The sequence below is a fragment of the Sminthopsis crassicaudata genome, chromosome 1 (assembly GCF_048593235.1).
Source record: "Sminthopsis crassicaudata isolate SCR6 chromosome 1, ASM4859323v1, whole genome shotgun sequence".
NCBI classification, from domain to species: Eukaryota; Metazoa; Chordata; class Mammalia; order Dasyuromorphia; family Dasyuridae; genus Sminthopsis; species Sminthopsis crassicaudata.
In genome coordinates, this window is record NC_133617.1 from 335969754 (window position 1) to 335997579 (window position 27826).

Consider the following 27826-nt stretch of genomic DNA (forward strand, 5'->3'; position numbering starts at 1 on the left):
TTTCTTTTTTCTTTGGACATTGAATTTTAGAATTGGAAGACACCATGGCAGTAATTTAATTTCACCTATCAGAAAGAAATTGCAAACCACTCCAATATCCATGCCAAGAAAATCCCAAAAGGTCATGAAAAGTTGGACATTACTAGAATGACTGAACAAAAACAACCAATTTTTTCATAGTAAGATGTTAAGACATGGAGATGGTGAATGAATTGTCCAAGTTATGATACAGATAAAAACCAGGATTCAGAGTCACATCCTCAGATGACAAATATAGTGTTCTCTCTGCTACAGAGTATGTCGTTAATTAGGGAAAGATTCTTAGGTTCAAATGTCCATGTGCCAATTAATATCTTAAATTCTGCCCTAATTCTGGATAGCTATCTCATATATTGATTAATTCAACAAATTTTTGCTAATCACTTTAGACCTGTAAAGCAATCTGGAAGATATATAAAGTTTATATAAGATACACTATCCTCAGGAAATTTGAATTCTAGTATGAATGCGTGACACAAATTTTTACAATACTAGATAGATAATGATAAATTATAAAATTATAAAAGATTGTATGATTAATCTATGAAAAAGGTAAAGAAAAATATCTTGATGAAGTCTGAGGAGTCATTGCTTCTATGCCACACAGTAGATAGAGGGTTGGGCCAAGAGCCATAAAGATCTCAATTCATTTCTGACCATGGGAATTTAACTCGATGTGTGACCCAAAACTGTTATGCCTCAGTTTTCTCATTTGTAAAAATTTGTAAACTTTTCAACATGGTTGTAAAGATAAAATGAGACAGTAATTATAAAATACTCTGCAAACTTTAAATGCTATAAAATGCAGATTATTTTTCTTTGGTTACCAGGAGGAGAATATGAGAGTGCAGGTAACTCTGTACAGATCCATTATCTTCATATATGGTGAATAGTAATTCACTGTACAGACAGAAAACACACATGTTTATGATTGTCTCAGTCTTCTCATCTCAGAAGTCAGATGGAACAGAGGTAATGCCTTCATTAGTCATCTTAATGCTTAAGTGTATTTGCCAAATGCATTCTCAGCCAGTAGCCCAGAAGAAATGCATTTATTTTTCTTGTTGATTTGTCTAATGACAATATAATGCCTACCACTATCTCAGAAATATTCTTTTGGGAAGGAGCTTATTGGTAGCACTCAATTCCCTTAATGTCACTGTAAAGCTATTTCCTTTCCTAGGAGGCTTTGTGAGTTAACAATGTTTGATTTCCATTGGAGATGTTTTGAATTATAGGCAGCTGGAAGTGCCTACTATATGGTGTTCATGTCACAGAATATGATTGTACCACATATTGTTCTGAATCTGAGAAGGGCAGTACTTCTATCTCAACCTACTGTGATATTTGGTTTCACTGTACTCTTGCCCATGTTTTCTCCAGCTGTGGGTTCTTTTACCATTAGAGTTTAAAAACTAATGATTGTTCCATTAGGTCTGCTGTACAAAATGCTCTTCTACTTTTTGATTTGATCTTCCCTTGTGCCAAGGGTACTAGGAGCTTGGTTGGTTGTTGTCAAAGAGAGTAGTCTTGAGAGCAAGTCTGTAAAAGACCTTGGTTGTTTCAACTATACATTTAAAAAGCATGAATTAAATTACTCCTATCTGCCAAGAACTGAGAATACAAAAATTAAAAAATAGTCCCTGTCATTGTTTCATTAAGAGAAACAACCTATGATCATCAAAGAATAGGCAAACATATATATATGTTATATGTGTATATATGTATGTATATACATATGAAGTGAATATATATATATATATATATGTGTGTATATATATATATATATGTGTGTATATATATATATATGTGTGTATATATATATATATATATATATATATATATATATATATATATATATATATATATATATATATATATATACATACACACATATAAAGTAAATAGAAGTGATTTGAGTGCAATAGGTCATTAGGAGTCCTCAGAAGCAGAAGAAATAAGGAATAGTTCCTGGGATGAAGAGATATTAAATAGTGCATCCCACACATAAGAAACAAGCTACATAATCATTCAAAGACAAGAGATAGAATATCATGTATGATGAACAACAAGAAAGATATTTTGTCTGGACCATATAATATATAAATGGGAATAACATATAATAAACCTTGAAAGATACACCACAGTTAAGTTGAGTAGTTAGGTGCCATAGTGGATAGAGTGCTGGGCTTGGAATCAGAAAGCCTCATCTTCCTGAATTCAAATATGACCTCAAATACTTTTTAGTCAAGTGATCCTGGAAAAATCACTTAGTCCCATTTGCCTCAGTTTCCTCATCTGTAAAATGAGCTGGTGAAGGAAATTGCAGATCATTTCATCATCTTTGCTAAGAAAACTTCCAAAATTGGGTCATGAATAGTCAGACATGACTAAAAAATGAAGACCAACAACAAAAAAACAGCAAAAGTGAAGTTATGAATACTGTTAAGTGCCAAATAGAGGAGTTTCTTGAACTATAGCCGGCTACTGGACCCCAGATGACTCTGGAGGGGAAAGTAAAATAAGTGACCTTGCCTAGCCCTCCTCTACTCCCCCATCATTTCACTGATGTCATGGTCCTCTTTGAGAATGAAAGACACAATATTATTTGGCTAACCGTGCTGAAAAATTTGAAATACCTTTAAATATAGTATTTCAATTCATCTTCAAAGTATCTCTATCAAGAAAAAGCTATTATTATTTCTATATTACAAATGCAGAAACTAGGGCCAATAGAGGATACGGATCTTCTTACTTTAAATCCATCACTCTGTTCATTTTTTTTTTTTTGGCATTAACTGTTATCATTATTAATGTTTATAATCCTATATTTATGTAGCACTTTTAAGTGATTAATACTTCCTCACAACAACCCAAATTATATAGTGTATATATTATTGTTCTAATGTCAGCTAATTATTTAATTATAATTAATTGTTCTAATGTTAACTAAGATTCAGAGGTGTTGATTGGCTGTTGAACAGTTTTAAAGTTGGGTCTCAAATCTTTGCCTTTTCGGCCTATATTCAAAACTTGTTCTATTATGTTACAGTGCTTATTTACTTATCTTTCACTTTTGGATAGTTCCAATTTTAGAATGAAAACTGTTCCTTCTATTAAGACTAAACCTGCTGCCCTGTAACCTCTACCTATCCATTGTTCAGGGTGTACTCGCCAGTCATCTTCTTCTGTATGATAGCACATTCTTACTATTTTCGGTTTAAACATCCTAATTCTTTCAAATCCTCTTTATGTAACATGAAGTTCTCTCTCTCTCTCTCTCTCTCTCTCTCTCTCTCTCTCTCTCTCTCTCTCTCTCTCTCTCTCTCAACTCCCTTCATCTGGATGAGCTGCAGATAGTAAGAGTTTTGTGAAAAATAATTGCAGTCCAGAACTGAATATAATAATCCAGATGTGCAGTGATAATTAAAAAACACAGTAACTGCCACATATATCCAGCTAGTGTCAGTGCTCTCTCACTGACCAGTCAATAAACACCTGGAGGGGCAGACTTTTCAAGCTGCGTTCTATTTAGAAGAGCAACCTCATTAGCTATTTTATAGATCACATCCTGGTGGGGGACTTGCGTTTATTGCTGTTTACTTAGTATTTTTCTGGAAGTAATAGAAGTAACCCAAATTATGAATAATAGAAAAAAGAGTGAAATCTAAAAAAGTATTTGTTTCTCTCTTTTTGGCAAGCCTTTACCAAACTGAATTGTAAATCCAGTATTCTTTCCAGGAAACTGCAAAATATTAGAGTTTTAAGGTATCTATGTATCACCTACTCCAACCATCTGCCAGCCTTTCAAACACTGAACATTATAATCTCCACTTTATACCACTGACCAAAAAACAAAAAACAAAAATAAATAAACGTTTTCCTCTTTAAGGGGAAGACAAAATATGTAGAAAGATCTACTTGTATTTTAGATGGAAAGACTTGGAAATCTTATGAGATCCTTCGAAAAAGTGATTGGAGGGCCCAAGTGTGCTTAAGATTCATTGGAATATTGGAAATCTACAGCAGACTGGCTCACCACCATTAGGACAGCAGTAATGGAAATACAGATTATATTAGAAAAAGGATTCTGGAATCCCTCTGACAAGAATAGCTACTGAGAGGGCAGGAATCAGCAACTGCTCTGGAGGAAAAAGGGAAATACCTTTGGCAGGAAAGTTGAGAATGTTGTCTGGGCAGCCTGAAGTGAGGTAGCAGTTCCATCTGATGTTAGCTTCCTTGATTTTATAGGTGGATAAACTGAGGACAAGAAAAATAAAATGCCTTTCTTAATAGTGTATATGACATATTTGTGTAAAGTCATCAATGTTAATTTGCTTTCCATGTGATAATTGGAATCAGAAGTAGCAACTGGATATATTTTATAACATTTACATCCAAGCTTAGGGATCCATTTTTTAAAAATATATATCTTGGCCAAATATTATGCCATTGTTGATATCTATCTTCTGAAAATTAAATGCAAAACCTAGTCTCCTGAGTTATATTTGAGGGTATTTTATGGCTCTGTTTTGAATATTCTGCATAATAGACCATATAAAACAAAAGTATTTTGGAATGGAGAAAAAGATGAGATGTTAAGATTGAGATTAATTCCTGGAGTCATTTGAAACCCAAACCACATTTTAGTTTTTTTTTTTTTTTTCAATATCTACATTCTTTACTTGGATCACTTTTTCTTCTATACAACTATTTACTGCAATTCAAAACATAGAACCTATGAAGATAGAGGACTCATTGATTCCCACGAGGTCATTTATCCAACCAATAACTGATCAGAAATCCTTTCCAGAAAATTCCTAATAAGTATACATCTTGAGGACACAGCCCCCTAAGAAAGTTCATTTGTATACAAATTATTCAAGAAGTCTTTTGTATATTCAGTCAAAAACTGATTCTCTGAAAAATTTACTCATTATTCTTACTTTTCTCCTGTGGGACCAAATTGAAATTCTCTTTCATATGCCAGCCTTTCAAATATTGAACATTACCATATCTACTCCACTCACCCCTCTACATCCCTCCTCCCTCTCCCCCACAAAAAAAACTTTCTCTTTAAGCCAAATACTACCAGGTAATCAGTTCCACAAGTACCTGCTCATATGGTTGCACACACTTCTTAGCATACCAATTTTTTCTCTCCAGGGAATTATCTGGTCCCTTAATATCCTTCCCAAAGCATAGCTTCTATAACTAAAACATTACAGGTAGGGTTTGAACATGTTATGCAGAAGAGGAGATTTTATTTCTAATGTCCAGTAATTGGTATAGTGGATCATAAAAATAATATCTAACTTTTACATAGCTCTTTTAATATTATAGGGACTGCACTGAACTTTTTCCGGTTATCTCATTTAATCTTCAAAACATCTCTGTGAGACTGATAAAATTATTATTCCCATTTTACACATAAGGAAACTGAGGCAAATTTGGGTTGAGAGAACAAAATAAAATAATATTAAATTAAGAGCTTACTAAATGTTTTTTGAATTGAATATTTATAAATTGTTTATGGTAGTAACCAGGAGCAGAATTATATTAAGACTGTGGCTTTATAAATAGAACAGTCAGCATGTTCTACATTATTGTTACACTGCCTTAAAAAAATGATCAGTACATCTCTTTTATTTTCTTATTTGTACATGATGGTAAAACACAAAAACTATATCCAGCCACATATCAACCTTGAATGATTATCTTGGGCTTTCACCCTCACAAGACATGATAAGCTCAGGAAGGATGAGGTCAATGCCACTTTAATAAGTCAAGATCATATCTGTAACATAGTGCCTGGGAAGAGGGAATTTGCCTCATGTGGATGAGCACTCTGAACTCCAAAATATGTTTTACTCTCCTGGCTCATCCCTGGGAAGTGCCATCCTGACAGTTAAGTTTTATTCTCTTAAATATGCTTCCTACCAATTGAAAAATACAGAGGAGGAAAATGGCAGGTGGCTCCCTTATTTACAGTTCTTTCAGTTGATTAATCTTTTGTTCTGTACAAAGAGATAAAAAAAAAACTGCATGAAGGAAACAAGGTCTGTCCTAGATATATCAATATTATTAAAGTACTGCTAGCATTTCTATTTCATATGCAGGTAATTGTATAGATAATACATTTATCAGATTAAAAAATATTTATTAACACAGATTATGGCACCTATATGATATGCCAAACATTGTACTAAGTGCTGGGGATTGAAATACAAAAAAATCAAGAAAATATCTTGTAAGTAAAGGGTTGGAGTGGAGAGCAAGGCTGCTGCTGACAAGGAGAAGGAAAGAGTTCAGATACTTGAGCCCCAGGAGTGGAGTCATGATAATATTTGCTTTCTAATTTCAATAATCAGAACTTCAAAATTATGTATTTCATCATGGAAAAATAAATGCATTTGTAGTCGTTCAATTCTGTAAATTTCCAGATCAAGACACATGACACTGCAGAATCGTAGAGTCAGATCACTTCCCTCTATATTATTTCCAAAAAAATGATCAATTGTCTGTTGGAAATCCTACAAGTAGGGGACATGTGAGTTTTTTCTACTTGTATACAGTTCTTATTGATAGAAATTTCTTCTCCTAAAATCAAGTCTAATTTTATCTCTATGCAAATTTCAACTTTCTCTTCTCTCCCAAGACAGTTTTTTTCCCCCCTTTACTCTATCCTTCCCTAGTCTTTCATTTTCCAGGATAAACATTATGTTAAACAATCCTTATGTGACATGGACTCAAGACCTTTTCCACTCCAGTTATTCTTTCCTGAATACTCAGTAGCTAAGTAACACTTTTCTTAAATTCTGTTGCCCAGAACTAAACTGCATAATATAAATGAGGACTCAGGAATACTGAGTGCAGAGGAATTGATTCATGAAGAAATCCATATTTCAGTGTACCTTTGTAGTAGCAAAATATAGGATTGTAGCTTACTTAGCTAATAAACTTGGCTCTATTGCTAAGGAGCAATGTGATCCTGGACATGCCACATAATTTATATAGGCCTTAATTTCCACTAGTGTAAAACTTGGGAGTTGCACTATAGTATAGTCACTTTAATCCTATGTATGTTTGATTCTTTTTAATATTGCAAATATCAAGAACTGAGAACAAACACTAAATAGCAATCTACAAACATGAGAGAAGTTCCTAGCATTTCAGTAAAGGAGAACAATGATTGATTTCAAGGTAATACAAAAGGGAAAATCCCAGTTATGGGTTTTTAACTTATCCATAAATTTTCTTATTTTCATATTTTTTATAACCATATTTCAATATAAATTTCTCCTCTTAATTTTATGTATTTTGTTGAATACATTTAAAAACAAGGCATCCAAAGGCGTTACTAAATTGCCATGACATATTAAAAAGGTTAGTAACTATTGTCTTAGAATGTAGTTATAACTGCCAAGGAAAATTTGTTAAAGTAGTCTGATAAAGTCCTTAATTCATTTACCCAGCTAATTGGTCTAGGGAATAAAGGTTTCAACAACCAATAATCATGATACTTTTAACATACCATGACATTCACTATACGTTGGTCTTAGATTTCACTTCATAGTTTCCAAATTTCCCCCCTTAGCTTTACTTTATGAGGATCGACTGTGCTAAAAAAAAAAATCCACAGTATAATCCCATGATTTTTCAATATGTTAGACAGCTACAATTTTATTGGAATAGATACTCCATCTACAAACATGGGTTGCAAAGTATCTCTAATGTAGTAGACTCACTATGATTTGAAAAAATCATCTTGAAGTCAAGTGTTGGTGTGGAATCATATCCATATTGATTTTGCCATCTCTCTGATATGAGACAGAGTCAATTTATTAAACACTTATTCAAGTCCTTTTTGTAACAGTTTATGCTCTCGAATGGCATATCTTTGAAAAATCCAGGGTAACTTTCATGCCAGAATGAATAAGAGCATCCTCATACATTTATTTAAAGTTATCTATTTTCAGATGAAACTGAAATATTTTTGCATAAGTTATATATTTCTTTTAAAAGCATTACTTTTAAAAAGATTCTACCAAAATAAAAAGAAAGCTCATTTAAAATTAAGCAGATATTTTAAACATGTTCTTAGTGATAGCTATTCTCTTCATATTTCAAATTAATTTGTTCATATGCACTATAAGTTAAAAATGTTTTCCTGTTTCCAAATCCAGTAATTATTTCTTTATTTGTGTTGATATATAATGAATACATACAAAGTTCTTGAAAACCAGAGAGGAAAGTATATTATTATAAATACCATTATTCACCTCTATTTTCTCAGGCACATTTCACAAATTAGAAAAGTGAAGAAATGTCATTATTTTTGTAGTGTAGAGAGCTGAAGAATACAGAATACCCAGGTTTCAGAAACTTTTAAACTCTTTTCTGTGTTCTCTTTGTCAAGAAGTACATATCAGGAAGTTCACTCCTTCCTTCCTTCTTCCCTTCTTCCCTCCCTCCCTTCCTTCCTCCCTTTTCTTCCTTCCTCCTTCTCTTCCTCCCTCTTTCCCTTTCCTCCTCCCTTCCTCCCCCTCTTCCTCGTTCCCTCCCTGCTTTCTACCCTCCCTCTCTTCTTTCTTCCCTTTCTCCCTCTATCCCTCCCTCCCTCCTTTCCTTTTTTCTCTCTCCCTCCTTCCCTTCCTCCTTCTCTTCTTCCCTTCCTCCTTTCCTCCCTCCCTCCTTTCCTTCCTTCCTTTCTTTTTCCTTCCTTCCTTTTTTCCCTCCCTTCCTTCTCCTTCCTTCCTTCCTTCCTTCCTTCCTTCCTTCCTTCCTTCCTTCCTTCCTTCCTTCCTTCCTTCCTTCTTTTCTTCCTTCCCTCCCTCCCTCCTCATCCCTATTTTCCTTCCTCATTTTTTTCTTTTCTCTGTTTCTTTCTCCCTTCCATCCATCCTTCTCTTTCTTCCTTCCTTCTTTCCTCTTTTATTCCTCTGCCCTTCTCTCTGTGAAGTCTTTCTGACAGAGTATCCCCAAAATATTTTTTTTTGTTTTCCTGAAAGCATTTGACTTACAGTGAAGATGTTTCTAGAATGGCATTTAGATTAAGCAAACAAAACCAAATGCAAACACTTTAAATATGCTTCTGTAATTTGAATGTATTTTACTACTTTTTTTGAAAAGCTCAAAGTCATTGGGTATAGTCAGTCAATCAGCATGCCTCCATATAACACCTGTTCCATTTGGTTTTCAACAGTACATTTTTTCAATGATGTCTATAATGTATTGATATGTAGAAAGAAAATGCTATATTTATTTTGAATCTACTTTAAATCAAATGACAGACCATTTCCTGTGTTTCTTAACTATAATTTAATGAACCTACTAAAAGAGCAGATCAGCAGGGAAACATTCCATCCTGCTAACTTTCAAACTGCTAGTTTGTATAGATCTTTTTTGTGGACTACATTGTTACATACTTGCTTATTAGTTTTTATCAAAAGGACTTGAAAACACAGGAATTATTATAATATCAGAAATTCATTCATTAATTTATTCACCAAATTTTTGAAACACCCATTATGTATAAGCATAATTCTTCCTATGCCAAACTCCCTGCTCAATAAAGTTTCAAGGCTGCTTATGAATTCCCAGTTTGAATATAAAGCTGTCTCTTTGTCATTTAAAGATCTTGAAATGATGTCCTTCTTCATCTTTGTTTCTCTAGTCTCCTTCAAGACTGTATAAATATCACCTTATTCAAGAGATTTTCTTGGTCTCCTCTACCCTACCCCAATTCTACTCCTCAAGTGCCATGCTAGAGTCTTTTTTTTTGGATATACTCTCTGTATGTCTTATACGTATTAAATTATATGCAAGTTGTCTCCTATGTTAAAAACTGAGTTTTTTGTGGACATGGACTGTTTTTCGCCTTGTGAAAGTAGTGAAAGGGCTATTGTTAGCACTTAGCACAGAGCTTGACACTATAATCTCTTTACACATGCTTATTGCCTGACCTTTTGGTTACGAGACTTTCATTTTTAAAACTATTTCAAACTAATATAGTAGTGACAGAGACCAAAGTATAATCTTATGAAAAACAAATCATTAAACAAATATTGTTTAACACAATTGTGTTAAACATTGTTTAACAATTGTGCTAATAATTTCAACACTCAAATTTCTGCTATGTATTATAACATGACAAAAAACAAATAAAAACTAAAGCTTCTGAACCAGTATAAATTGGGACAAATAAAGATGAATTTGTACAAGTAGATAAATACTACTGACTAATGATTTCTAAGTTAATGACATGATAGAAGAATTGTAAATATCTTCATGTGTTTCTCTTTCCCAACTAAAAGTATTCAGTTATTTAAATGTAGAACATAATGCTAACATGGAAAAGAAGCAGAGAAACCACTTCTAGCTTGTCTTTTGTATCAAATCAGATTTTGTTTTTTTGGGCTATCTGCCATATACCAAGAAAATTTGGTTATATATTGAACTCTATAATGTTATTTCACCTGATTGTGGGAGAGAGCTTTTGAGCCTCTGCCCACAAAACTGAGTTGCATAATAAAATAGGTTGGCTGAATTAGGGAGTCTTTGGATGTATTCTCAGTAAAGCAGTTTATTTGTATTTCTTGTACTATGAAAAACTGTAGCCTGCGTATGGGCAAGTGTCCAAAATTTTAAAATTCTTTCTTATTGGTCATAGTTTGAACTCTCTTTTTGTGAGTTATTATTTTTATGCTTATCTTTGCCTTTCTGCCCATCTCTTGGTTTTTCTTTTTTTTATCTCCTTGGGTGAAGAGTATAAGGGACCTTCATGCAAAATATCCATATAGTTTGTGAAATCTTTCATTTACACAGAGGTTACATTCACACTTTATAATCAGTTTAATATGATTTTACAGCTTAGAGAAAATAATTTGTATATTTTAGAACACACAATACATAAAAGGCATTATACTGTACTTTAAAATACATTTTAAGAATCTTTAAATTTATTTATTATTCCTATGCACAAGTATCATATTTTAGAGCTGAACTGATTATCTATTCATGTGCTCATTTTATGGATGAGTAGACAAAGTTGAAATGACTCTTACCTGTTGAAACTAGTCTATTTCAATAAATGGAAATACATTGCATATACATATGCATATGTCTACATATAAGTTATAATTATGCCATATCTTATACATAATTCAGAATACTATAATTCAGAAAAGTATGCCTTTCCTCCTGCTAATTGTCAAACATTGACTGTAGCTGTGGTAACATACATGATCTGAAATATCCAGAATACTTGGTGGTATAATTACAATAGAATTGAATTTAGATTCAGATAAATTCTTTCTGAAGCACTCATAGTTTGATTTTGACCACATACTTATTTTATGTTGCTGGCTTGGAAGGATGTTATTCATATACCTCATTTATTAGCAATATAATATAACACATGTTTAATTAAATTGAATAAAAAATTACCCATGGGTTAGACTCTTTAGACTTTAGTAATCCCATCTATAAAATGGGAAAAGAAGTACTTTTGTTGCCCATTTTACGAAGTTATTGAGAAGGACTTGCTTTATAAAAATATGAAAATATATGAAAATATGAATTATCATATTTATTCAGTCTCTGAGATGTTTCCCTACATTGTGACAGATATCACATGTTCATAATGCAATGACTATTTCATTTTTCATTTAGAATCTAATTATCCTTTTAATCTTTATCTCTAATATGCAAAATAAGTGTTCAATTGATTTTTATTTTTTTAATTCATCTGTATTTTAAATGCCCCCTACAAGTAGGACCAAAAATATAGTTAACATTTCATGAAACAGGCCAAATTACTCTTTTATTGATCTTTGGTGCTTGTATTACAGTGCTTGTATTGGAGCTCAGGATCCCTATTGTGGCTGGGATGTGGTGATGAAGAAATGCACAACCTTGGAAGAAAGCTTGAGCATGAGCCAGTGGGAACAAAGTATCTCAACATGTCCAGTAAGTACGAGGATAGTCATTGACTTTTTCAGAACTATTGAAATGTATGTAGATTTCATTGTTTCCTAAGCTCAAACAATCATTGTACTCAAACTTATTTTGTCTTAGATGCTTCCTTGAAAATCTAAATTTTACTAAATAAATTTATAAATTCCTTAGCTTACTGCTCATTTCATGCTCTGTAAAGTGTTGTTAACATGCTATTGTTTGCATAGTCATCTACAGTTGAGACTTAAAAAAAATAACTGTGGTTCAGTAGCTACTAGGAAGCCGAGTTGTTGAGGGACAGGGTGGGAAATATTGACTGAATGAATGAATTCAGAAGCTAGTAGTAAACCCTTGGAACTCTGCTAAGCCCTATGAATTAAAAATAGAAAAAAAAAAAAAAGAAAGAAAGAAAGAAAGAAAAAAATATATAGTCCCTATTGTCAAGGTGGTTTTAGATGGAAAAGCTCCATTGTCCTTAAGTACAACAGCAAATGGAATGATGAGATATCATTTTATTTATTTATTGTTATTATTATTAAAGCCTTTTGTTGTTCAACATTCACCCTTTTTTATTTTTTATTTTTTAATTTTTTGACATTACATAAGCATGGGTAATTTTTTTTACAGCATTATCCCTTGTACTCACTTCTTTTCCGAATTTTCCCCTCCCTCCCTCTACTCCCTCCCCTAGATGACAGGCAATCCCATACATGTTACATGTGTTACAGTATATCCTAGATACAATTTATATGTGTAAAACCGAGTTTCTTGTTACACAGTAAGAATTGGATTCAGAAGGTAAAAGTAACCTGGGTAGAAATACAATAGTGCAAATAGTTTACACTCAATTTCCAGTGTTCCTTCTCTGGGTGTAGCTGATTCAGTCCATCATTGATCAACTGGAACTGAATTAGATCTTCTCTATGTTGAAAATATCCACTTCAATCAGAATACATCTTCATACAGTATTGTTTCAACATTTACCCTTGTAAAACCTTGTTATCCAAATTTTTTCCCTCCATTCCTTCTACCCCTCCCATACACAGTAAGTAAACAACAACAAAAAGTGAAAATACCATGTTGTGATCCATACTCAATCCTCACAGTTGAGGTATCATTTTAAATGTTATTTCCATTGATAATCCATTTCTAATGTCAAACCATTTGATTCTGCCAAGAACTTTAGTTGTGAGAAAATCTTTAGTAGCAATAGCAGTAATAGAAATTGCTGATAATGCAAAGCAGTAGTATACTAGATACATTCAGAATCAAAATGGGATGCATTGAGAGACAGAAGTCGGTGCTTCCACTACAGGAAGTCCACTCCAGTCTTGAACTTTTTTAATTGATGGTGACACTTTTCTGCAGTTGGTTGGTGGTGACAAAGAAAATGAGCTCGTTTTCCCATTTTTCCCTTGGGTTTAATTATAGTTCTTATCTTTAAAGTTCCCTGTAGATTCCTTTAGTATTTCATACTGCTAAAAACTAGAACAAAGCCACATTTATAAAATCTCATGGGAGCAATAATTTTAAGCTTAGAATTAAGTAAAATGTCAAAAAAAGTAAAAATAGAAGATAAAGGATTTAATTCATGTTTTTGATAATGATTCTTCCCAGAATTATCAATTTTTATTTATACTAGAGCTACCTGTAATATCCCATATATATGGAAGACTAAAAAAAAAGTGTATTTAAGTTGAGATTTATTCAAATTGTGATAATAAATATGAGGAGAGAGAAATTCATGTATTTTAAAAGGGGTAGAGAATTGATACTCTTTGGGGAGAGGTGACATCTGTATTGGGCAATAAAGAAGTAGCTTCAGCAAATGGAAATGGGAATCTGTTCCAAAGGTAGGTCATGGCATGAACCAAAGAATGAGGATCCTAAAGGGATGGAACAGAGTGGATAAAGGGAATAATCTAATGGGCCTAGAATACAAAATCCATGAGTTCTAGGCATGCCATAGATAGAAATAACCTTAGAACACAGTAAATCCAACCCATAACTAAATGATACTCCCTTTTACAGTCACCCAACCAAGGGTCATACATCCTTTGCTTTTTAAAATCTCTAGTTAAATAGTGAAATAGAAACCTACTGCCTCTCAGATTATTCTATTCTGTTTTTTGGAAATCTCTAATTGTGAAAAAGTCTAAATATAAAGTCAAAATCTACTTCTACCCACTGATCTTTGATCTGAAGAAAGCAGATTGAATCCAGGATGTGAAAAGTCTTTAATCTCAGGACTGGACTTTTTACTTTATCTGAAACTATAGATGAATGATTTTTGAATAAAATATATAACAGCAGGGAAATTATCCAGCCAGCAATTAGAGATTGGATTAGAAAATGATATTTGGAGTCAGACATTCTAGTTTGGAAATTATTCTATCAGCTGAGGCAAGAAGTGATAAAAGCCTGAATTAGAATAAGGACAATTGGTATGGAACAGAGATGTGAGTTATATGGCTAAGGTAGAAATAATATTATAACAATTAATTAGCCATGTGGGATAAGAGGGAGGAAGTTGTTAAAGATGTCTCCAACAATTTGATCCTTAGAGAGTGATAATGTAGTGATATTATTATCAGAAATAATAGAAGTTTGCAGGAAGGCAGATTTAAAGGAGAAGATGATGTGTTAAGTTTTAGACATACTGCATTTAAAATTCCATCTGGAAATCTAGATAGAGGTATATAGAAATAGGAAACGTGGAACGGAAACTCTAAAGGGAATTTGAGGATATAAAATACAATAATTTATTCATTATGTAGGTACAGGTGGTAATTGAAGTTACTGTGATAAATGCTATCTATAAGTTTAGGGAAAGAAGAGATAGATGATTATAGGAAAACCCCAGAGAACATTTTTATTTAAATGCTATCAAGAGAAATTAATTAGTAAAGAGACCAAAGAGGAATGATTTAAGAACTAGTAAGAAAAGTTGTAATCATATTCAGTATAATTAAGTGAAGAAACAAGTTAATACCAATAAAGATGCTATCCAAAATGCCTTGGGACACAAACAAATCAAGAACTATGGATATATAGAAAAGAAATAATAATGGTAATAATTGGTAATAATGAAGGAATTAGAGGAGGGGAGAGATCATTTAATAAAAATGGTTGTGATAGAAAACCTTTTTAGAAAAGGTTGATTACAACATAGATGAATTGGATAAGTGGTAAAGTAGGGGACTGGCGGAAGTAGATATAGAAGAATGGCTTGAAAAAGACATTGGTGGGGATGAGTGTTAGAGAGTCAATAAGAGATAACCATTTAGCAGTTCAAAGGATGTTGGATTGTATGAATTTGTAGTAGACTCAAATCATAATTATTTGGAGTAGACTCAACTCACAATTATTTCCTCTAAAAATATTCAAAGCTGAATGGTAAGAACAAAAGTGGTTTATAGTATCCAATTTACAAAATGTGTTTCTAGTCATCTTATTAATCATCCTAATATGAGAGCTAATGGGAATGAATGTACACACAAATAAGGCTCTGTTTCTGCTTTTCTATATTATTGTATGCTTTATGAAGCTTTATAAATTTTGAATGAATCAACTGATAGAATTCATTTGGTACTTCAGATGAATCCCCTGATAAGAGATGCACAAAAAGGAACATTAGATATGCATAAGATGTTATAGAGGGGCTGGCCAGAGTCCTTAAATTTAATAGATGAATCAGATGAGTCCCAGAGAAGTTAAGCAAATTGTTTGAGTTCTCATAGCTGATGAGTAATAGATCCAAATCTAGATCCCCAGTATCTTGACTCATGATTCTTTCCACTATATGATATTTCAACTGGAACTTCAGTTATAAATATTTTTCCTCCCAGAGGGACCTGCTTTCCTTCCAGGGTTCACATTAAGCACCCTATTCCTTCTCTTAATAAAATTCTTCAGATTAGAGAAGAATTATCAGAATTTCCCCTATCAAAATAGAAAAAACACTCATATCCAGTTGTCTCTTCTTCCCCTCACTTCTGATCACAAGCCCCATCCTTCAATTCCTGCTAAATTATATTGAGAAACGTTATGGACTTTCCCTTTATGAAAGAAAACAATGATATATAAATTGTAGGAATAAACCATGTTATTTACATACAGTATTCCAGATGTGTTGATTACAGACAGACTAATCCTTTTTGTTGTTGTTGTTTTTATTCTTGTAGTGGTAATTTAGGAAAATAAGCTTGATGAAACAGGAAGAACTTAAAATGTAATGTAAAAGGTGTGACTTGATAGTCACAATAAGATGAACTTTGCCATGTGGCTTGTAGAGTACATTTGTTTATAGTCAGATAATACTGTTAATTCATTATTTAGTTCTTATTTGGGAAAAAGTATAGAAGATAATAGTAGTTTTCCTAAGAAGTGAAGGGGTATGTTTTTATATAGAGATAGGATATGTAAAATTGTCCAGTTATTTTAAAATGAAACATTAAAAATACCAGCTAAATAGTTGAAATGTCCATATGGATAATGTATTTCACTTGTTTCATTATATTCCCACTAGACATCTTGTAGTATGCACACAATATGTAGTATTGGTAGCTAGCTACCAAGTTGCTTCCTATCAGGGGGAGGCTACTTTTTTACTATGCCTCCAGGAATATCAAAAGTCAATGAGAAGCACTGGTGTCTTAGGAGCTGTTTCTTCAGTTAACTCTGTTGAAAAAATGGCATATCATGTTGTCTTTTGCACACTACTGATTCGGCTGTCTGTAGAACATGCAAAACTTAAGTTATTTTTCCAGTAGAGGTGATGGATTTGTGCTAATCCATCGCTACCTTCTCATTCAATTTAATTGAACATATATCATGGTATGCTTTTGATAACTCAGGAATATGGATATTGCACTTGACTTAGAAGCAAGCAATGCAAAATAAATTATGCAAATTACTAACCTTGAGCAAAACACATTGAGGGAAAACACATATCTTTCTGGTTCGTGTAGACTAACCAGCAAATGATAGAACATAGTGGATTACTTTGCAACCCGCTATCTTTTAATTATACCTTCTAAAAATCCTTCCTGACACATAGAGATGAGGCAGCTGAGTGATATTACTATTAATAATGAAAGGTAAAGACTAGACTCTGGTGACAAAAAGAAAAAAAATTCTTCTAAATCTGCATATATTACTTTATGTCATTTTTCTTGAGAAAGTGGGAAAAATTTCAATTAGCAAAACCATTTCTCAAGATAAATAAAACAAAACTTTATAAACAATACATTAACTGAGGAATTTCATAGCCTGACAAGGACTTCTGATGTGTCAGGTATGGATATAGAATCAGTGTAGTAAAGAAGAAAAGAACACAACATTTGTCTTTAGAAAATCTGTTTTAAGTTCTGATTCTGTCTAGCTAATTGTATGGCATTGCAAGTTCTTCATTTCCCTGAGCCTCAATTTCTTCTTCTGTAAAATGAAAGGGTCAGATTATATAACTCCTAAGGTCTCTGCTAGTTATAAATTAATGATTTTATGTGTGCCATCAGAAGCACTGCTAATGATTTGGAACTCTGCCTGAAAATGCTATGAAACTGAGTATACTTTTTGGCCCAGTGATACTAGTACAAGGACTGCATCTCAAAGAAATATATCAAAGAGGAAAAAAGACTCATTTGTGCAAAAATATTTATAGCAGTCCTTTCTGTGATTGCAAAAATATGGATACAGGAGATGCCTATCAATAGAGAAATGGCTGAACTTAAACCATGTTTTCTTTCCCCCAGCCTATCAAGAATTTAAAGAAACAAGTGATATGCTTTTTATGCATGTTAGATGAACATGTATATGTTATAAACTTTAACCATAATATTAGTTATGTTATTTAATGTGATGGCATTCTATATTACTATTAAAAAATGAAATAAATGGTTTCAGAAAAACTTGGGAATAGTAATAACTAACATATATAGTACTTCCTGTCTACCAAACATTGTGCTATGCACTTTAAAATGATTGACTCATTCAAGACTCAGAACAATCTTGGGAGATAGTTACTGTTATCCCCTTTGCAGAGGACAGAACTGAGGTAGATAGAACTAAAGTAACCATTAGGTATCTGAGATCAAATGTAAACTCAGATCTTCTAAGATTGGCACTCTTATCTACCATGTCACCTAGCTTCTGGGACCTAATTCTGCAGACTGAAGTGAACAGAACCAGGAGAAAAAAAATCATGATAAATTATACTATTGACCTCTAGATAGAGAACTGATGGACTCAGAGTATAGATTGAAACATATTTTCTTCTATTTCTTTTTCTTACTTTTTTGGGGGAGCTATTGGGAATATGACTATTAATGGAAGTTTTTGTACATAAATTATATATGTAATGAATTTTATTTTTATTGCCTTCTCAATGGGAAGGGGAAGTAGAGAGAATGGAGAGAAATGGAACAGGAAAAATATGTACTAATTAGCCTTTGGATTCAATATGATTTATCAGTTTTTAAAAATCAGTATTTATTCTTATAGTCCACATTATAGTATGAGGTCTTAATTAGATATTGAGTAATATTCTTTTTACTTTTAAAATTATGACTCAGAACAACATAGTCCTTCTAAAGTATTTAAGTACCTTTCATCTGATCTAAACTGCTATATCTCTAAGCTATAGAACCATAGATAAGATATACATGTTGTCTTAATCTTTAATGTTGCTTAACAAGGGTATTAAATACCATGGCCTATATAATCAATGTATGTCATGCATAGTCTGATACACTATATTAGAGATTCATTTTACCCAAATGAATAATGATGACAAAAATAAAAGTAGATTGTATTTTCAGAACAAACCCATTTAGAATGTGTACTGTATTTTAATATTAAAATAGCAACTATGGAGTAGTATAATTTCTTTCTTTTCTTTCTTTTTTTTTTTGAAATATAGCTAACTTTATATTTATTTAATCAACCAACAAGCTTTCACAAAAGGCCTGCTGTGTGCTGGCACAGTTAATACAGAGAAAAAATGAGTCCCTACCCTCAAAGAGATTTCATTCTATTGTAAGAAACAATTTGTGTTCCTAAACGTAAATAGAACATATGTACAAAATTAATACAAAGTTATTTGGACATATGGTAGCAACTAAGGAGAATGAGAAAAAATGTTCTTGTAAGAGATGGTACTTGTGCTGATCTTGGGAAGAATCAAGAAATTCAAAGAGTTAGAAATATTTATTCTACATAGTAAAATAAAGCTTTGCTCAGCCTATGTCATATTCCTATCAAGTTAGAGCTATCAGCAAAAAGCAGCTTAAATGGTATTTAAAATGAACAAAAAACTCTCTAACTTTAGAGTATATACATATCCAAGCTAAAACAGAAAGCAATTTCATTTCTGCTACATCTGGAGAATGGTGTCACTATAATAATAAGAATTCAGTTTCTGCTGCAGAAATTTTCCAATTCTGCAAATATACCTTTATCCTTAGGCCTTATCCCAGATGTGATACACTTGTGCCAATGCCATACTTGATTGTCTGGATTAGATTTTTTTTTGTTGTTGTTTTGTTTTTTTCAGAGTAAATTTTCAAAACCAAGATTGTATTAGTAATAGCCATATTTCTAAAATCTTTTTCCTCTCAAAATAACAAGTTTGCTCACACATTAATTGCTGGCTGAGCAAAGATTCACAATTATAGTGTTCTCTTTTCACCCAAATCCAAAGGCATACCAGAAGAATCTTATAATAAAGTATTTTCACTCAAGTTTCCAAAGGTAAAAAGTTAATTCTACTCAATTTTTAAAATTCATTACTACTTAAAGATAATTTTAAAAATAAATAAAAAACTACAAGACTTGTCAATTTGTCACCATACACACACACACACACACACACACACATATGCACACACACACACATATGCACACACACACACACATACACACATTTTAAAGTGCTCTAATCTCTAAGTAGAACCTAATCCTATCTACCAAGATTCAGAAACAATAATATGAATAAAAAAGATTGAGATATGTAGAAATTTATACACAAGTAACTTTTTAAGAAATGTCAAGTAAGACAAATGTTCTCATAATCTATGATCTACCATATTTACATGAAATGAAGATGACCCTAAAAATTAGTAGACTTTTAAAATAATGTCTATATACAACATATATATATATATATACACACATATATGAAAATTCTACATATATGTGACAGAAAAACAGGCATAGATAGACATATAGAAAGACACATAAGCCACATAACCTATAAGTCAATACTATAAGAATGGAAGTTATAAGGGATTTGTTAATCAATGTTATTAAAAAAGCAAAAATGTACTCCCCCACCTCAATGAATATATCATTAGAAAAATAATTTATTTGAAATTCATTCCTTTCCTTCATTTATGCTTTATTAACTTAGTACTAGTTTCCAATATTCATTTTTTACACTTTGGATTTCTTTATTAGGTATAATTCACTTGCCATATAAAAGTCAAGAAGCCACTGGTCATGAAGGAAATGATTTGTGCACATAAAAGTTGTTGTGTAGCGTATGTATTATTATAGAGCTATCATAGAAATGACCACTTCTCAGAGCCAAACTCTCATGGGAATCAGCAAGTAAGATTTTTCAGAACTCCCAACACTTTTGTTGGGACTTCTATGCTCACTACCATTTGGAATAGCCTTTTATATAACATGGAATTTGGTTTGTCTAACCAATAACATGAATATTATTGACAGTAGATTAAAGCTTTTCTCTAGAGCATCCCTTAAATTCCCTACCAATAGAGCATCATGTAACCAAGGGACCTCTTATCTACTTTGAACAAGTATCATGATTCACCCTTATAAATATTAGAACTTTGAAGTTCTATAACCCCCTTAGCAAAGGTGCACAAAATTCTTGTGTAAATATCTGTCTTTCTTATTTTTCACAGTTTTTTTTCTAATTTCATATTTCAGGGAAAAATTTCTGCCATGATATTTTAATATTTTTTTATATATTGCACAATTGTGTTTGAGATCAATGAGTTTTCACTATATAATTCAAATTAGGGGGAAATTGAGAATAGTACCTAACATAATATTTTTATTGTTTGAAAAACTGAATGACAGCTCTGCTTATCACAAGTTGTAACAGTATCAATTATTTGGATGTCAAACCCAGATACCATTAGAGTACATTTTTATTCAGTCTTCCTAAAATAAATGCTAAGAATTTTCTCTTTGACCAATGATAATTACATTTCCCCAACATATAATACAAACTGTTGTGCTACAACTGACAACACATTCTTTCTATGGGAGATATGTTTTTGCTTGTAGCAAGAATATGTTTTTTAAAAATCACTAAAATAAGCAGTAACAATTAGTCAGAAAAGTTGGTATGTGTTTTGTTAATTAAGAACTAAAAATTTTGGTATGTTCACCAGCCCAAAAAGCAGAACCTGGCATTTATGGTCCCAAATCATATATAGAAACTTTCTTCTTTTGTTTCAGCTATAATTTTCAAGTTATAGCTATAAAGGACCCTCCAAAGCTCTTAAGTAAAAGGAAACAAGTTATGATAATTATTTTATTAAATCCCCACAAATCAATGAAAGAGACAAAGCTCTTCATTAGGCAAAAAGGAGTAGAAATGGTTCTGCTAGTGATAAAATGGTTAGGTAAAGTACATAAGAAGAAAATGATTCTTAAAGGAGGTTAAATAGGCAATCATAACCTTGGTAGCAAGCTGTTGAAGATAGTGGAAGTTCCTCATTTTTATCTTTTAATGCCTTCCACTTACCCTCCTCTTAGGCACACAGAAAGCATTTCATAAGTGTTTATTGAATAAAAAAGAAGGAAATTGGTCTGCTCCCTATTTACTAAGTTTCACTTATAAGTATCTCTTCTATTAATGTCCCTTGGTCTTCTGAGTCTTAAGTAAGTCTCCTGAACAAGAGAAGGAAGGAGAGGAAAGATTTCTTGATGTCTCTGTAAGTCATAATAACATGTTTCTCAAGTTAAATAATATAAAAATGACCATAATCACATTCAAAATGGAGATGGTATTCTAACCTAATGAAATACTATCCTAGCTTCCATTCTACCTTCCACATTCATTTATCACGTATGCAGGTGTTATCTCTGGACAGAGAGACACTTTTTACTTCTGAGAAGTTACAGTCATCCTTAAAATGTTTTTAGCTTCTTTCAGCAATGTTCCTATAGGCTTAAAAGTTTCAATAGGAGTTTGAACAAAATTTCCTACCAAAACTTTTGAGTTTTAAGATCTCTGCTTGTCCCTAGAGTAAAAGACGTGATCTTCTTGTGTCTAGGCTTTCCAAGTTTTATGTTATTGTACAAGCTCAGAATTCATTTCTTTGATACATTATTCTTCAATTCTGGTGTCAGATATCCTTTTCTACATATAAGACAAGCAGCCTTCTTTTCTACAGAACACCTGGTCTTTGATTCCAAATGACATTTAGTCAATCTTTCACTAAAACATGTAGACATAAATCTTTGTTTTTGACACCTAACAATTATTCCAATAGACAGTTGTTGCTTCAGCATTGTTTTACCCTTCACTGTCACACTCATTGGCAATTTCAAAACATCTGTTTCCATTGCCACCATTATTATAACATCCATTTTTCTATTCCCTAATGTTTTTATGATGACAGATTTTGTGCCATTTTCTTGAATACTCTAATTGGATGGTATATCAAAATAAACTTGTATCTTAGCTACATTAACCCATTTGACTAAGTAGATAATCATAATAATCTTGCCATAATCCCATCAGGTGCAATGAGTTTTCCAATATAGTCAAATATATGTAGACAAAATATTTCACTATAGGAAAAAATATATTATAGCATATTACACACTAACTATTACCGGTCTTGATTTTTGTCAAAGCACATCAGTCACAGGATATCAGACTTTAGGAAGCATCTAGGTTAGGAGTTCTAGTCTTTTCTGTTTTTCATAGATGCTTTTGGCAGGCTTAATGAAGTTAAGTGATACAGAGAATCAAGCACAGGTCTGGAGTAAGGAGGATTTATTTTCCTGAGTTCAAATAGAATTTAAGACCAGCTTTGTGACCCTAGGCAAGCCTCAGTTTCCTCTCTGTAAAAGGAACTGAAGAAGGAGATGGCAAACAAACCATTCCAGGATTCTGCAAAGAAAACCCCAGATTAGGCCAGGAAGAGTTAGACATCACTGAAAAATGACAAATAAGAACAACTTTTGGCAGTCTATTGAAACTTATATACCCCTTTTCAGAGTCATATTAATATTTTATTTAATATTAATCATATTAATATTTCCTTAAAAGGAAAGGACATATTTAAATATAGGTTAGTGAAAATAAAGACTTATATTTTTGGTTTCACTTTAAGGATTTCACAAATTTTATCCATCATGTAAAGAGCTCTAATCCAGACCTGTAGCTTTATTTTTTGTATAAAAAAAAAGAAGAGAAATGCAAAATAATGTTCAAAGTTGTTCATTAAATAGAAAATCAGGTGGGATGTTTGGGTTTTCTGATTTCAAAATTTACCATTATCTGAGGGGAAAGTCACTTAATAATAGTTAATAATCAGTATAAATGAAGCTTATGGAATGCTACATAATTATAACTAATTCTACTTTTTATAAATATGATATCAAATAACCTGCCTGATTATTATTATTGCACATAACTGACTCAATGAACAATTAATTAATTCAAGCTTGTTTTATTCTGAAAAATGATCATAATACCAATTATACAGCAGGAGAGATTTTATATTGTGAATGCACATGATTATTTTTTTTTCAGAAAAGTACTAGATTCAGTCAAAGGAAAGCTACTTCAAATCTAAATAATTCATTCCTCATATTCAGTTAAAAAAATTGGGGAATAAGTAGAAATATGAGAGCTATGGAATTGATTTGATTTAAATGTTAGAAATTCCCAATTACCTGTACCAGCTCCCACAAGGAGAAACAACAGGTCATCAGAGGTAGAGATAATGGATGGATGTCTTTTTAGTATGAATCCAAGCTATCATATCTTTAATATGTCCTGTGGAGAATCTGAGGATATCATAGTACCATTTACTTTCATTCTTGGTTTAGCCAGGGAAAGGTGACAAGGGGCTTTTAAAGTTGAAACGTTTCCATCACAATTTTCCCATGAGATGAGTCTATCTGTCTTGCTGTTCTCTTTATTCCCATCCTTGGCAGGATCAGATGAAACATTGTGAGTTGCCTGAGGAGATGGTTCAGTTGTATTACCTTTCTACCTTCCTATTTCTTAAAGAAGAGAGCAAGCCGTGTTTTGGTGCTCAAGATTTTCAGCAGTCTCAGTGGAATCAAACATGTTTGAACACTGAAAATAAAGGAGGAGAGATGTAATCATAGCTCTGACACTAATTGGGCCAGGGACATGTTATCTCTGGTCTACCACCCAGCCATGTCAGAGAGAATGAACACTCTTGACATTAAACGGGAAATCATTGTTTCCAGTTGTATTGGGAAAAATAGCAGAGCAAAAGCCCAGTTCAGCTCTACTTTCCTCCGCAAAGAACGATGTGTTATTTCCAATAAACACATGTCAGCAGTATTCTGAAATGATGGATTGCAGCTCTTTCAGCTATATTTAAAAGAACATCAGCTTGTCTCTTCCTTAGAATAGGATGTTACATGAAAGATGAATTTTAAGAAGTATAATTACTAGTTAAGAGATGGAAGTTTTGGTGGAATGGATGGAGTATGACCAGCATCAAGAGTTATAATGGATGCATACTATTTGAATGTAATTAGACTTCTTTTTTTTCAAGCTATGTAACAAATATACTTTTATTTTCATGCTAAAATTGTGTGCCAGGTGTTAGATGCAATTATACAACAAATGGACTAAACTTACTTTGGAACAATTCTTTTGTTAAATGTAGAAACATGTTAAAGTATGAATTTTTACACTTTCTCATTCTTTTCCTTTAGTGGAAAAAAATTATATTGTTTATTGCTTTCACCTTGTTTTTTATTTTTTCAACAACAGTTAATCTAATTATGAGATATAATATTCTGAACAATATGTTGAAAGCAATCTAGATTAAAATCATATGCTCATTGTAGTTTATTTCTTATTAGACATGCCAGGAAAGAAGTATGATAGCAGAAAATAATTATACAAAAACATTTATTTAGGATATCCAATATACGAGGACTTTAGATCTTAAGTTTGAATCATTAACTGTGTGACCACATTGGAATTTTGTCATGCTTTCTAGGCCCACATATTATATAATCTATGAGACAACTTAAAGCAACTATTTTATTACTAAATCAGATGAAATGTGTCAATAACAGAGTTGTTCAACTGTTGCTATACCTCATGGTCTTAGATTCCCTCTCCCCAAATCAAACACTACTAAACAAGAATCCTGAATGTAAATATTGTTTTCAAAAAACAGAGGCAGTACAGCATATCCCATATAAAGTGGACCTTAAATCCAGGAAGACATAAAATCATATTTTGCCTCTAATACTTAGTACATATGTCACCAGACAAGTCTTTAACCTTTCATTGGATGGTTCTCTAAGAACATAATTTATAGGAAATGGGGTAGCTTGCCTTAATGGAGTGAATTTCTTCACCTAGTACTTCCCCATATCATGTAACTCAAGAATAGATATGTCAAGTGGGTCTGCTTGATATAAGGCCAAATTACTATTTTAACTCTAATACCTCTCTCTCTCTCTCTCTCTCTCTCTCTCTCTCTCTCTCTCTCTCTCTCTCTCTCTCTCTCTTTTTAAAAATCTTTAACCAAGTATGATCATTTCACATTATGTTTTTTCATTTTCATAAATTAAAAAAAATCTCAGGTTTTCATTGTGCATTTATTTGAATTTTATTCCTAGACAAGGAATTTAACAGTTGATGGAAATTATGGAGCCTGGTCACCATGGATACCCTGTACTCATACAGATGGCAATATGGTTGGTTCTTGCCTCTGTCGAACTCGTTCCTGTGATAATCCTTCTCCTCAGTGTGGTGGTTGGCAGTGTGAGGGCCCAAGCATGGAAATTGCTAATTGTTCCAGGTATGTTTAATAAAAATATAGATCATGGTACCAATTGCATAGATTTAGAATTAAAAATAATTTTATATTTTAAAATCTGCTTTTAAAGGTATTAGGTGTTTATGGATGTTGCATTATCAATTTTTTAAAGTATTTAAATATAACATACCAACAAATATTTTAAAAATTCTCACTTACATGTTAATAAAATTTTGAAAATTTATTTTAAAGTAATTGAGTTTCAATGTCTCTCTCTCCCCCCTCCTTGAGAAGTAGTTATGATAACTATAATAGCCATATTACAAAAAAAATGCAGAACAACAAAAACAAAATATTAATAAATAAAGTTTTAAAAATATATCCTTAAATTTACATTCAGACTTCATTAGTTATTTCTATGAAAGTGGATAGCATTTTTCATCATTTGTAATTTGGAATTGTCTTAAATCCTGACTTTTTAAACTGTGGTTCATAGCTCCACATGAGTCATAACTGAGGTTATATAGAGGTTTCAAAATTATAATTTGTTATCAGTAAATGTTTGATTTGGATGCTTCTTTTATTATATATACCTGGGGTCATATAAAAATTTCTCCGGTGAAAAAAGGTCACAAGTAGAAAAAAATTTAAGAAATCCTGAAATCATTATACTGCTGAGGATAGCTAAGTCATTCATAATTGACCTTAATACAATACTGGTGTTACCTTTTCCTCATTCTGATCCTTTCATTCTACTTAAATTCATGTAAATCTTCCCAGGTTATTCTGAAAGTATTCTGCTCATTATTTTTTAATAGCACAATGACATTCCATCATATAGTATTAAGAGTTACCACTGAGCCTCAAAACTGTTACTGAAGTAGTAGGGTATCTACCCAAAGAATGTTAAGATTTCTGTGATGGAATAGGTGGATATGAACAATTTGTTCCAAAGAGTTGTGACTGCAGTAGAAGCAGGGGCTGTGAGATGCTTAGAGCTTGATCAGACTTCAAAGATTCTAAGGATATATACTCTGATCCCCAAGACATCAGCAGTCATTTTAATTTTTTTTCTTGCCACTGTACTCTGATTACTCTGGAAGAGACAATGTGGCTAAGACTTTGCACAATTCTGTCTCACTTAAATTCAACTTATTCATGAGGCAAAAGACATCATCCAAGCTATTTTAAGAATTCCATTACAACCATATACCACAATTTGTTCAGCCATTTTCCAGTTAATGAGCATCCCCTCGATTTCTAATCCTTTGTCACTACAATAAAAATAAAAACAACAAAACAACAACAACAAAACTCTGCTATAAATATTTTGTACTTATAGGTACTTTTTCTTTCATCTACCTGGGGTATAGACTTACTAATAGTACTCTTAGATCAAAGAAAAAGCACAGTTTTATAGTCCTTTGGGAATGCTCCCAAATTGCTCTCTAGAATGATTGCCTCAGATCACAACTTAATTTATAGTGTCCACAATTTTTTTCCACATCACCTTCAATATTTGTCATTTTTCCTTTTCACACATAGTTGTGAAGAGGCAACTTAGCGTTATTTTAATTTACCTTTATCTAATAAAGATTTAGAGCTTTTTTCATAGGATTACAGATAGCTTTGATTTCTTCTTCTGTCTGCTCATATCCTTGGACCATTTATGAAATGTATAATGGCCTATATTCTTATCAATTTATTATTATATATACACACAAATTATAAACTCTCTTCTCTATATATTTGAGAAATTATACCCTTATCAGAAAATTTTCTATATACTTTCCCTCTCCATA

At 32.2% G+C, this 27826-nt stretch overlaps 1 protein-coding gene across 3 annotated transcripts in view; it reads left to right on the forward strand.

Moving 5' to 3' along the window:
• Nucleotides 1-27826, forward strand: part of SEMA5A (semaphorin 5A) — a 623550-nt gene that overhangs the window by 473510 nt on the left and 122214 nt on the right. For all 3 annotated transcript variants that reach the window (XM_074279132.1, XM_074279134.1, XM_074279133.1), the window contains 2 exons: nt 11892-12009; nt 25885-26066. In XM_074279132.1, coding sequence (XP_074135233.1) covers nt 11892-12009; nt 25885-26066 — 300 coding nt within the window. The remainder of the gene's footprint in view (nt 1-11891; nt 12010-25884; nt 26067-27826) is intronic.